General features: G+C 33.4%; 1 protein-coding gene across 3 annotated transcripts in view; it reads left to right on the top strand.

Moving 5' to 3' along the window:
• The window catches only part of LOC140776942 (uncharacterized), a 30,125-nt gene extending 21,133 nt beyond the window's left edge, over window positions 1-8,992 (top strand). Inside the window, exon 5 of one of the 3 annotated variants that reach the window (XR_012106965.1) lies at window positions 8,517-8,642. Coding sequence is in view for 2 of the 3 variants with exons in the window: in XM_073120805.1 (XP_072976906.1) it covers window positions 8,517-8,789 (273 nt within the window). In the remaining variant the exon portion in view is untranslated. Of the gene's footprint in view, window positions 1-8,516 lie in introns of all 3 variants that reach the window. The other 2 variants (XM_073120818.1, XM_073120805.1) reach the window with 2 other exon arrangements.
• The last annotated feature ends 3,048 nt before the right edge of the window (window positions 8,993-12,040 follow it).

Raw genomic sequence — 12,040 nt, forward strand, 5'->3', positions numbered from 1 at the left:
CATGTAAAAAAATATTCACCATTTTCTTTGCAGCTTGTAAATATCTAGGGTCCCGCAGAGAATTGTAATGAATGCCCTTCCGGTTCTTTATGTCAAGCACCAAAAGATGCCAATGGTTGCAAGTGTGAAGAGGGATAAATCAGAACTTCGCATTATTAAGTTCTGAAAGATTATTTTCAGTCATTTTAACAACTATCGAGTCATTTTACATTTGAACCCCTTGATCAAGAAATGTCAATGAAAATATGCAATAGATGTACAAACCAGGATTTTTAATTATTGATAGAAACAAATTCTGCTAAAACAATTAATCACTTCATCATCAATTAGTTCATAATTACTTAATAGAGGCAAAAGTTGACACTTCTCCACCATCGCGTGATCATCTTTCCAAACAGGGACCCTTGTATTAGGAAATGAAGCATCCATTTAATCAAATATTTATTCATCTTCCATCAACAATTCTGTTCTAGGATAATCAAATGTGACTTTTCTTTTTTTTCGAATAGACTTTTGTTTTTTCGCCATCTTTGTCTCCAAAAGGAATTTCATATTTGTTGGAGAGAATGTTTTCTATCGAATCAATTAGTTTGACAATAAGTAATTGATTCGGTTTGCACATGTCATCAACTATTCTCACTGTGCCACCAGATTATAGGTCCACCAAAGGTTAATTAGACTATTCTATCTCTTCTTCTCCTTCATTATCTTCCTTATCTTTCTCCTCTTCTCCTTCCCCTTTTCTTCATCTTTCTCCTCTTCCTTCTCTTCATCTTTCTCCTCTTCCCCTTTTTTCTCTTTCTTCTCTTCGTCTTCCTTCTTTTCATCTTCCTTATGCTGTTCACCGTCATACTCTTTCTCTTCTCTATCTTCCACCTACATAAAACAATCATTAGGCAGCTCAACAATGTTAGATCTATTGCAAAGTATGTAAGCACTTCTTTGAAATCTGAAGATTTCGTTTAGGTCCACCACAAATGTCGAACTACTTGAATTAGTCCACTCAGCGGTTCTAGTTGCCTTATCATTTTCTATCTTATGAAATTATCTCTTAAATTGTATGTTTTCAGCCTTCAATTCGATAATTTCTTGTTCCATTTGGCTCATTCGTCTCTTCAAATCATCCACAACTGCACATAAATTGCGGATGAATGATTTTTGTTCCGTTCGGCTCGCGTAGATGGATAATTCTTGTTCCCTAGAGATTCCTAACTTGAATTAATCCTAAAGAAAATAAATTTAGCATATATATAAACTTATTGGTAATCTAATAAAAGCAATTAAGTGTACAACTCAATCTATACCTGATTGACTCTTTTTCTTTTTTCAATATGTACAGATTTTATTCTCAGTAGAATTTCACCTGGGCCATGTTCCAATCTTTTAACTAATTTTTTTTCCTTTTCAGTAAGTTGAATAAGAGGAAGGATGGTGGGGTCTGCAAAATATAAAGTTTATATAAATATGTCATGGACATACGAGTGAAAACGGATCGGATACGGACCCGGATAGTGCTCAACCGACATCCGGATCCATATTTTTAGTTCGGATACAGATATTGGACGGATAGCAAAATTTAAAACCATATCCTAACTAAACAGACACGGGTAATTTTTGGATAGAAGATCGGATCTTAAACATATGTTGATCAAATTTTAAACGAATTATAATATTTTATTTAGACATAATTAATACAAACAAATTAAGAGTTTAAAAAAATAAATTTTTTGTATGTCAAATACATATAAAATTAGAAAAATTAATCTCTATAAATAATATATAACACATCATTAGTAACAATATCAATATTCACTATTTAAATAACCAAACTAAAAACTGTAAATCATTCAAAAAAAATATGCGGGTAAACGGATATTCGATATTCGTATCTGAATTCGAAAATTATATCCAACTTGTATCCGAATCCGTATCCGGGTTTTTTTTCAAAAACTATATTCGTATCCGAATTAGATAGGAATTTTTTATCCGTATTTGATCCGAATCGGGTTGGATAGCAGGTCGGGTCAGAGTTAATCCAACCCGTTTACACCGCTACATGGATATAATTAGATAACTCTATAATAAAAATCTTTCTAATTAGACTTACCTTCTCAGCACTCAATTGAGGTATAAAAGTTGCGAGAGTGTCTTTTCGGAACTTGATAACACCAACCCATCAAAATATTCTGGGAGTCATATTAGGGAAATTGGGTTTCAAAATTTGCCAACGCTCTAGGAAACAAACTTATGATGAGGAAAGTAAAAATAGTTAGAAAAATCTAAAATAAATAGGTTTATAATCATCAACATAATCATGATTACCGTTAATACAATGATACGTCCACTCATGAACATTTCATTGGCCAAACTCCCCGTCGCCATCATGGAGTTGACCTTCTCAACTGTAAATTGGAGGGAATGAAAAAGGAGCTCATGGATAACCAATCCCCAATTATATTTATAAACATATTGACGATTTTCTATATAGAGGATAAGCTCTGAGGGGCAAGTATAATTACTACGCTAAAATAAAATAGTGATGAAAATTAACAAAATGTACACTTTAACAAAATCAATGACTCTCTTCATCGTCCAAAGATGACAATTTTCCCAACACAATCTCTATTTGTTTTCTCGTTATTGTCGTTCCATGAATGAAGTCTCTTTACAAAAAGAATATCATACCATTCCTCATTCACTTTTCCACCTTTCGGATTGCTCATGTCGAAGACTACCTTTTTACCATTTAAAGGTAATCCAAGAATTACGGTAATTTCCACTGCCTTCAACTGAAGCTTAAATTTTTTAAAATAAATGTTGATCCACTCTATCTCTTAATTATCTCTCGAAGGAGTGGTGTGTATTGTGCGACATTAAAAAAGTCAAATAAATACTTGAAAGATGTTTTGGAAGCAATCTCCATATGTCGATCACGAATGAACTTGAACATCTCCCTTATTTACTTGTATAGCATCATGAAGTAATCAAGCATGATTTAAAGAGCCTATATTTTCTCCACTGACTCTGAGAATCAAATCCCTCTATGGCCTTATCAATCTTCTTCTTTGATGGAGGGATCTGACTGGTTTGAAAATTGTCATCAGAATCCCTCTTCCTCTTTGATAGAAGGGTCTGACTTGATTGAAGTTCTTTCAATTTTTCGCAATTAGTCAAATCTTTTTTCCTCTTTGATAGAAGTGTTTGACCTAAGAAGCACAGACACGGATACGAGACATGGATACGACACGATACGGATACGGGGATACAACAAATCTTAAAAAAATAGGACACAATACATTTAGGACACGGCAAAATAAATAAATAAAAGTATTATATATATTATCGATACGTTTAAAGAAATATCTTTCTAAACTTATAGTATAAAACTATAAATACACAAGCATACCTAAATGATTCATGAGAGAAAAACAAAACGTATACAATACTACAAAGCCAAAAATGATGATGCTAATATGTGATAATACAATTCTATATTATAAGAATAAATATCTAACTACCTGAGAATAAATAACTAACTATCATTACTTAACTACAGTGGATGGCATAGGCGAATATGTGATTTTACAATAATTTGCATTAATATTAATTTCTTATATGTACTAACTTGTGATTGTTGCATTATATTTCTATAGCATATGTAGGAATTTTCTAAAATTGATAATTTATGTTATCAACTTTTATAGTATATGATAAATCTTATGTCCAAAAAGTTTCTCAAGGGTGTTTAAAAGTGTCTAAGGAGTGTCCGAATTTATTCTATAATTTTTTAAATATAGGATATGTTGTAGAAGTATTCGACACATGTCTAATGAGTGTCCGACGAGTGTCGGTGTTCGACAAGTGTCGGACACGAACACGGCATGCTATTTGAAGTGTCCGTATTTCATAGTGTTTGACTTGATTGAAGTCCTTTCAATTCACCGCGATTAGTGGAATCTCTCTTCTTGGTCTTTGCCATTATATTTATTTAAATTACCTGTAGAAATCATAAGAACATAATATTTCAAACTATTTAAGTGTACAACACAAAATATACGTCTAATTTTGCTAATTAAAATCCAAATAACAAGTACAAATGTTAATAAACTACGAAATCAAAATAACAACTTCGAGACCAAAATAATAAGGATGAATGTTATCAATAAATTGCGAACTAAAAATAATAAGAACGTATGTTATCAATAAACTGTGAAACCTAATTTAAAACAAGGACGAATTTTATCAATAAACTACGAAACCTAAATAACGATAAGGACGAATTTTGTCATTAAACTACGAAACCTAAATAACAAGGACGACTTTTGTCAATAAACTACGAAACCTAAATAATAATAAGGATGAATATTGTCAATAAATTGCGAAATCTAAATTACAAGGACGAAGTTTGTCAATAAACTGCGAAACCTAATTAACAAAAATGAATTTTGTCAATAAATTACGAAACCTAATTAACAAGGACGAATTTTGTCAATAAATTGCGAAACTTAATTAACAACAAGGATAAATTTTGTCAATAAACTACGAAACCAAAATAACAAAGACGAATTTGTTAATAATGCGAAACCTAAATAACAAGGACAAATTTACCCACGCAATTTACACGTGTATTTGGAGGTTTGGGTGTTTAAATGTCTATGAGTGTATAAAACATGTCATAGTCATCATGATCGTTACATTCTATATTCACAACAGATATATAGGCAAGGGTATATCATACAGGATACATGTAAAGCATCATCACACTAATGCTTATGCTACATTAACATTCTCATAATATCATGATGAGCAAATTATCAATAACTGCATATGTAAAGATATAACATGGTACACTAAATGCATGTATTAATACCGACATTTTCTACAGTGTCATGACAGGTATAATGACTGTAACTACATTATTCTAAACTTGTATAAACTCTACTCGCCTAGGGGGTCTCCATAGTAACTAAATCTTGTCAACTAGCCTGCTTCTCCGGAATCCCAAAATCCTCAGGCGCGGTGTCAATCCTATTAATTCACGCAAGTAAAGCCAGACGTAAAATTAGCTAACTAATAGAATTAATTATCTTATTAGAGAATTTATGTTTAGGCATATACATGAGTCAAGGGTCTCCTAAGGTGAGGTCTATGTTATCCTAAAATTCACATGATAATAAATTATCATTTCGGGGGTTAGGCTAATTAAATCAGGTGGAAATAGATAAATGGGGTTATAGGGTCCAAATTGCCCCAAATAGGCTAGGCTAGAGGTATTGGGTTAGGCTCAAACCTAACCCAATAGGCAAGAGGGGTCTTGGTGGGCTAAGGTGGGCTGGGGGTCCAACCATAGCCCACCAAGGTTGGATTGGTGGGTCCCCCAAAACTCCTTCGAGGGAAGAAGACAGAGGGGAATTGGGGAAGCCCACGCGGCCGCGGTGCCGGTTGCGCAACCACGAGGCTGGCAACACAGCCACGAGGCCAACGGATAAGTGAAAGGGGAGGAGGGCCCGACAGGTAAGTGAAAGGGGTGTTACAGACACGATTGATGAAGCGAAAACCTTAGAGCAGAAGAAGATGATAGCTACAATAGATATCCCCTAGCAAAACCCTTTTTCGTTCTTCAAGTACGAAAGAAGATAATGGAAATATTACTTTTTTATTTCAAGTCAATAATTGTGCTCTCTGCAATAGGGCAGCAATATTTGAGTACGAGAAGAGCAAAGTTGGAAGAAAAATATGAAAAATGTCTCAAGTGCAAGGGAAACCGAAAATAACTATGGGCTGCCAAATTAAAAACCAAGTAGGTTTTTGGTGCAAATAACCCTTTTTTTTAATAAATGAATCATATTAAGTCAATTAAACCACAACTGGATCCAATTGGTCTCGACTCTTGAGGAATTTCAATTGGGTCAAATGAAGAAGATGCTTGCATCAATGTATTTTTTATGATATTGGTTCTAGGTAAGGATTGATAAATGCTTTTATTTTGCAGCAACCCAATTGATATGATTGGATTGTCTTCAGATCTCCAATCTACAACAGTTTGTGAAGGTCTAGTGGTGTTCCATGACCTCTTTTCTTGTTTACCTTATGTACTATCATCAACTACCACTTGAAGGTATGTTTTGAAAAGCCTCCGCAATATGCAAGCAGTTGAGCCACTATATAATGCATATGTTGTTTGCTATGACCTATGCGGCTGTATATGTGGTCTAGAACAAAGAAATTAAAAATAGTGGAATACCATAGAGACCTATTCCAATAGCGGGTAGACGGGGCGGGCGGCTATTATGCCTATTTATATCTTCCGATTGTGATAGGATTCTATTTCCTCCTATGAATTTTGTGCTTACTTCTTTGCTGAAACTTCAAGGTCAATAAATTAGGACTCCTACGCTAGGTCTGAAACTCGGTCTGCTTTCTCCTACAAAAGCTCAGTGGATCTGTCTCCTACTACTCTCCCAATACGAGATATAAGCATTGTTTGGTTGGTAGATAACCCTCCCTTATCTGTGAATTAACTTTCGCTTATTTGTAGATAGTGCACCAAACTTTACTCTCTAGAAGTGTGTTTAAATGTGATCAATACGCATAACTTTAAATTGTGTATGTTTTTCTATGTTAGATAAGGTGTTGATAAAGTTATCACCTTTTTCCTTACCTCTTTATTGAAATTTAAGATTTATACATAAACCAATGGAGACCATAATTTAGGAATAGTGGATATCAGTTATAAACTCTTAGCCCCCGTTTGTTTTGGGTTTAGGAAAGGTCCCTAAACTGGTTTAGGGACCACCAAACACTAAAATAACATTATTTTTCTTAATCAAGTTCAGTCATCAATAAATAGTTAAATAATATATATAAGTTTTATTATTCTTTTAATTGGAGACGTGACTTACATCTATCACTATAATGTCTTGTCAATCTTATCTCTTCACTTTTTTCTCCTCGCTTTCAAAATACTCAAATATTTATATTTTAATTATTATGTCCTCATGTAATGAGAATTCTAGAAATAAAATAAAAATTAAAGGAAAATAGTGTAAATAATTTGAGCAAATAAAATATAGTTATTTTTTAAATGTTTTTACTAAAAATATCATTTAATATAGGTTTAATAACAAATTATATATCATGTAATGAGAACCCTAGAAATAAAATAAAAATTAAAGGAAAATAGTGTAAATAATTTGAGCAGATAAAATATAATTATTTTTTAAATGTTTTTACTAAAAATATCATTTAATATAGGTTTAATAACAAATTATATAAAATAAAAGTAACTCGTCGATTATTAAAAAGGGTGTAAAAACGTTGTTTTGTAGGCTTAAAAATAAATTTGCGGGGTTAAAGTTAACTAAATTGGCCAATTTATGAGCTTAGAAGGCAGCAAAGGCTAGTTAATTGGCTTACAAAAAAAGCCAGCGAACGTTGTTTTGTGGGTTTAAAAAGAAAATTGCAGGCGTACGAAAAAAAAATTGCTATTATAAATTAACCGTACACATCCAACAATTGTGTAATAATTATCACGTGATGTTTATTTAAAAGAAATTTAAAAAAATCATAATGAGTCACTACTCTGACATTTGCAGACTTATATATTATATATTTGCAGGCTTAGTCGGATTATTTGCTTACTTAGAATGTGAAGTTTGAAAATAAGAAAAATAAGTCCATATATTGAGACTTATCAAATCAATGTCTAATCTCATCATCACTGTCCTCTCTTCTCTCTTCTCTCTCCTCTCTCTCAGCAAGGAAAATGGGGAGAACAATTCTGTTTGCGGGCTTAATCGCAAGACATGTTCAGTTTACAGACTGGATTTGCAGGCTTAATCGCTTTTAGTGTGTTCAGTTTGTCGACTTGATTTGCGGGCTTATATAAAAGAAGCAAGGCAGCAAATATATCTCCCATATACATTTAAGCCAGCAAATTATTATCATAGACACCATATAAGCCTGCAAATAATTTGAAAATTATACTTAAGCCCGCACACTACATATTCATTTTAAGCCTGCAAATATATCTCTCATATTTATTTAAGCCTGCAAATATATCTTTTATATTTATTTAAGCCTACAAATTATACTTAAACCAGCAAATAATTTAAAAATTACACTTAAGCTCGCAAATGACTATTATAGACACTACATATTATTCATAAATTATAATGATAACTACCATCATTACATGAGAAGGGTCATTTTGTCGATTAAATATATATCTCATTTATTTTCCACCAAAATCAATATTTTTTCACTTTTTCACATCATATCATAAATAATAAATACACTCTTAAACTAGTTCAGAACCAAACAACAAATTACCTTAAACTAGTTTAAGGTACCCAAATCAAGACTAAAAAATGAGACTAACTAATCGAGTTTGAGGCTTAGTCTCAAACCAAACGGGGCGTATATACTATCCAAGAATGTGTTTGTACTAATAATCTTTAGATTATAAACTATACAGACAAGCATTTCCAACAAATATGGTTATACTGCTTCTGCAGATTCTTGTTGATAAAGATTCAAAAGAACAGGATTCAAATGATGGTACTCAAGGAATAGTCACAGAGGCCTTCAAGCAGAAGCAGATATTATCTGCAGAAGAGATGCAGGATCAGCTGGAACAGTTCACTCACATAATGCAGCAAAAATTTCTGGCAGGAGAAGACACTGGGCACTTAGATTATTCTCAGATCGACAACGATGAGAGACTGGATGATCATTGGCTCAGGGAAGCTAGCCACGATGCTGAGGAGAAATATTTTGAGGAAGATTAGCTAATGGAATCAGATCAATCTCAATCAGTTTTCCAACTTATTGTGCAGGATCCTTGTTGGTCTTTAAGGTCATAGTTTCCTTTTGTAGCTGTATGGTTTCAGTCTGGAGATGTATATATGTGGCGTGCAATACATTGCTCTACCTTGTAAATGTTCCTTTCTTGCATAATGCAGCTATAGATAATATGATCACAGTATTCCAATTGGTTTCTTGAGCTTTAGCTTTATGCTAGGAATATGGTGATTTGACTTTTATATGATTTTTCCCAAATGAGTACTTCCTTTTGAGTGACAGTTGATATTTTCTTTAGTCAGATCGCCGAGAAGATGCAATCCTCCCCGATTTGGTTCCTTTTGCCCTTAACGATGACGCCCATGAAGCAATGTTTTCTGTAGGTTTCTTGTGCAGTAACCTATGTGATCTTGTCTTTTTCCCTAACGGTGTCCTAATTAAACCAATATCGTTGGGATTCACTACTTGTGAGACTTTTTCTTTTTCTATTTTCTGACACAAGTTTTGCTTTTATCTTAGAAGAGTGGGTCAAGCTCAGTTATATTATTGAAGAAAGAGAAAATGTTTAATATATTAATGCCAGGTACATGAGCATATTCACAATCTCTTTATAGCATTTGACTTGCATAATGTAACTTGTCATTGTTACTCAATGTTTATCGATCATTTTAGTGGATGTTCTGTAATTATATGATACTTGCAATGATCAATGTAATATAATTATAAGTACCTCAATGAAGTACCTTCCAAGACTGCGTCTTGTTGATTCAAATATCATTGCCCTTTTTCTCTGTTGACTTGAGGAGAAAGCATAAATCAAATAGACCTCGAAAAAGCCTAAATTATTACTAAATTTGTTCTTTTCTTCAAAATCTGATCTTAACCTCCTTTTTCCTGCCTATATGTGCATTTAGGGGGGCAGCACCTTCCTTTCCTAAAGTTTCTACTAGCTACACTAAGCTAAGATTTCCTAGATTTATATTCCATATGATCAAATAACATTTCTAGATTACTTTTGCTAACTAGTTGTGTGAATGTTTTTGATTGGTCTGATTGCTATGAATATTATGTTTGCAATTCTTTTCCTTCAAAATATGGCTAAAAGATTTATAATAATTATATATATTTGGGGTGGCAATATTATATAATTATAAGATGGTACAGTTAACTACGAGTGGGATAAATAAATTTGTTGAAGTTAATAGAAATTATAGTAATGATGGATTGATAAATTTTTTTTAAGAAACTAACAAAATAAGTAGAGAGCATTGAAGTATAAAATTACTATATAGTAGAGCTTTTTAAGGATAAAAACTGAGCTCATAAGAGTTGATGATGATAACAATGTGTATGCTTGGTATTATAGGCCAACACCAATGTATGTTTGGAAGTCGTATATTAAGAACACACCAATTGATATTCAAGAAACCAACCGTATTTAATTAGGTAGTAAAATGTTCATACATATTTTTACACAACTCAATGATTCACTAATTAAAGCACCATTGGACAATGCTAATAATCTTTTCCAGCATAATGTCACATGTGTAATAACCTGGCAATAAAAAAGAAAATCAAGGCACAATTGTATCTCCACGTATGCCCACACCCACCACCACTTCCTCCTTCCCGCCCACCACCACCTCTGTCTTTTACCTTCTCTACTCACTACCACCTTCTTCTCTTCCACCCATCACTCCTCCCCGTATTCAACTCCGCCCACCATCAACTTCCGAACTTATTCAAACAGGCTCTAACAAGAGATCCAATAATATGCTAAAAGCATCTAAAGGTTCTGGGAAAAGTTAACAAATGAAATTGACATTCGAAGTGTTTATAGGAATGCCAAATCAAATCCATCTATTTACACGTTTGATAGTAAGAAAAAGAAAAATTATCTTACTAACAGAACTAAGATTAAATTCTTAATTCAAAAGATATGGGAGTGTGTATCGGATAGTCACTCAATTTATAGTGAGGAAAATATTATAGAATCATGCCTGTCGTGAACTACAGGAATATATAAGATTGGCTATTGCTTCGACTAAGCCAAGTTTTCGGTTTTGGACTTAAATTAAGATTGGAAAAATTCACGGATCATATTTGAAGTGGGTTACCATGCTTGCAATCAAGTCAAAAGATGAACATAGAATTTTAAAAGAAAAAGAACATGTTACTTGGTAAAAGGAGAGTTCATAATTCAATAAGAGGGGGAAACACTTATTAAATTGGAAGGACCAAGTATGCTTGATCAGACCACTTCTGCCATAAATCTGTACGTTCTAAAATTCAACCCCATTATAATAAAAAAAAACAATGAAGTTGCAAATATTGGGATGGTGTATCATAAGAAGTATGCTGTACTAAAAGATTGTGCATACTATGAGAAACTAAGATTGCACAATCTGGGGTTAATTAAAATGAAGTCATAGTCTAGGTGGTTAATCCAATGTGTCTCTTAGCCTTTTGGGGTTAAATAAGGATTGTCATGGTAAGTATTTTCAAAAATAATTTAAAAATAGGCTATTTTATTGAAATAAATAGTGTTGTAGAAAATCCATTAGAAATATGTTAGAACGAGATTAATCCGTTCAAACAGAATAATCTAGAGAATAAATTATACCCAACGCTTGGAACCCATTTCAGACGACTTTTAGAAAACAATTATTTTTGGTTTAACGAATGGCTCTATTTGGTCCAAAAGCTATCATTTTGAATGGGGTCTCTCTATACCATACCCCATCTTTTTCCTCCACTACCACCACCGCCATCATCCCTCCTACAACCGAGATCCACCACCTTCTATCATCTTTATCGATTGTTATGCACCCTAACTGAAGCCTAGATCCCCTTGTCGTGGATCAACTCTAACTAGTCCATAACAATTTGGTATCAGAGTCATCGTTATTCTCGGACCAAATAACAACCACACGAGAGATGGCTGCACGAGTAATCAGGGAGACTTCCACGGTCAGAGATCCATCATAGGCGATGACCACTCGACTACCCAACAGCACAAGTCCATCGCTGGAACCGCCGACCCCACCACCCTCAATAGCTCAGCCAGAGGTGTTCCAATCCTTATAATCAGTACAAACATGATAGATTCAGGAATAATCAGAGTGCAAAATCTGAGTATCAGCCCAAATTCTTCCTAGGGTGGAACTTTCGAGAAGATCTGCAGGAGATCTAACTGTCCAATATATTTATAACTTGGAAAAATTGTTCCTCTCGAAAT

The sequence above is a fragment of the Typha angustifolia genome, chromosome 2 (genome assembly GCF_048772165.1).
Source record: "Typha angustifolia cultivar Huaian chromosome 2, ASM4877216v1, whole genome shotgun sequence".
Classification (NCBI taxonomy): Eukaryota; Viridiplantae; Streptophyta; class Magnoliopsida; order Poales; family Typhaceae; genus Typha; species Typha angustifolia.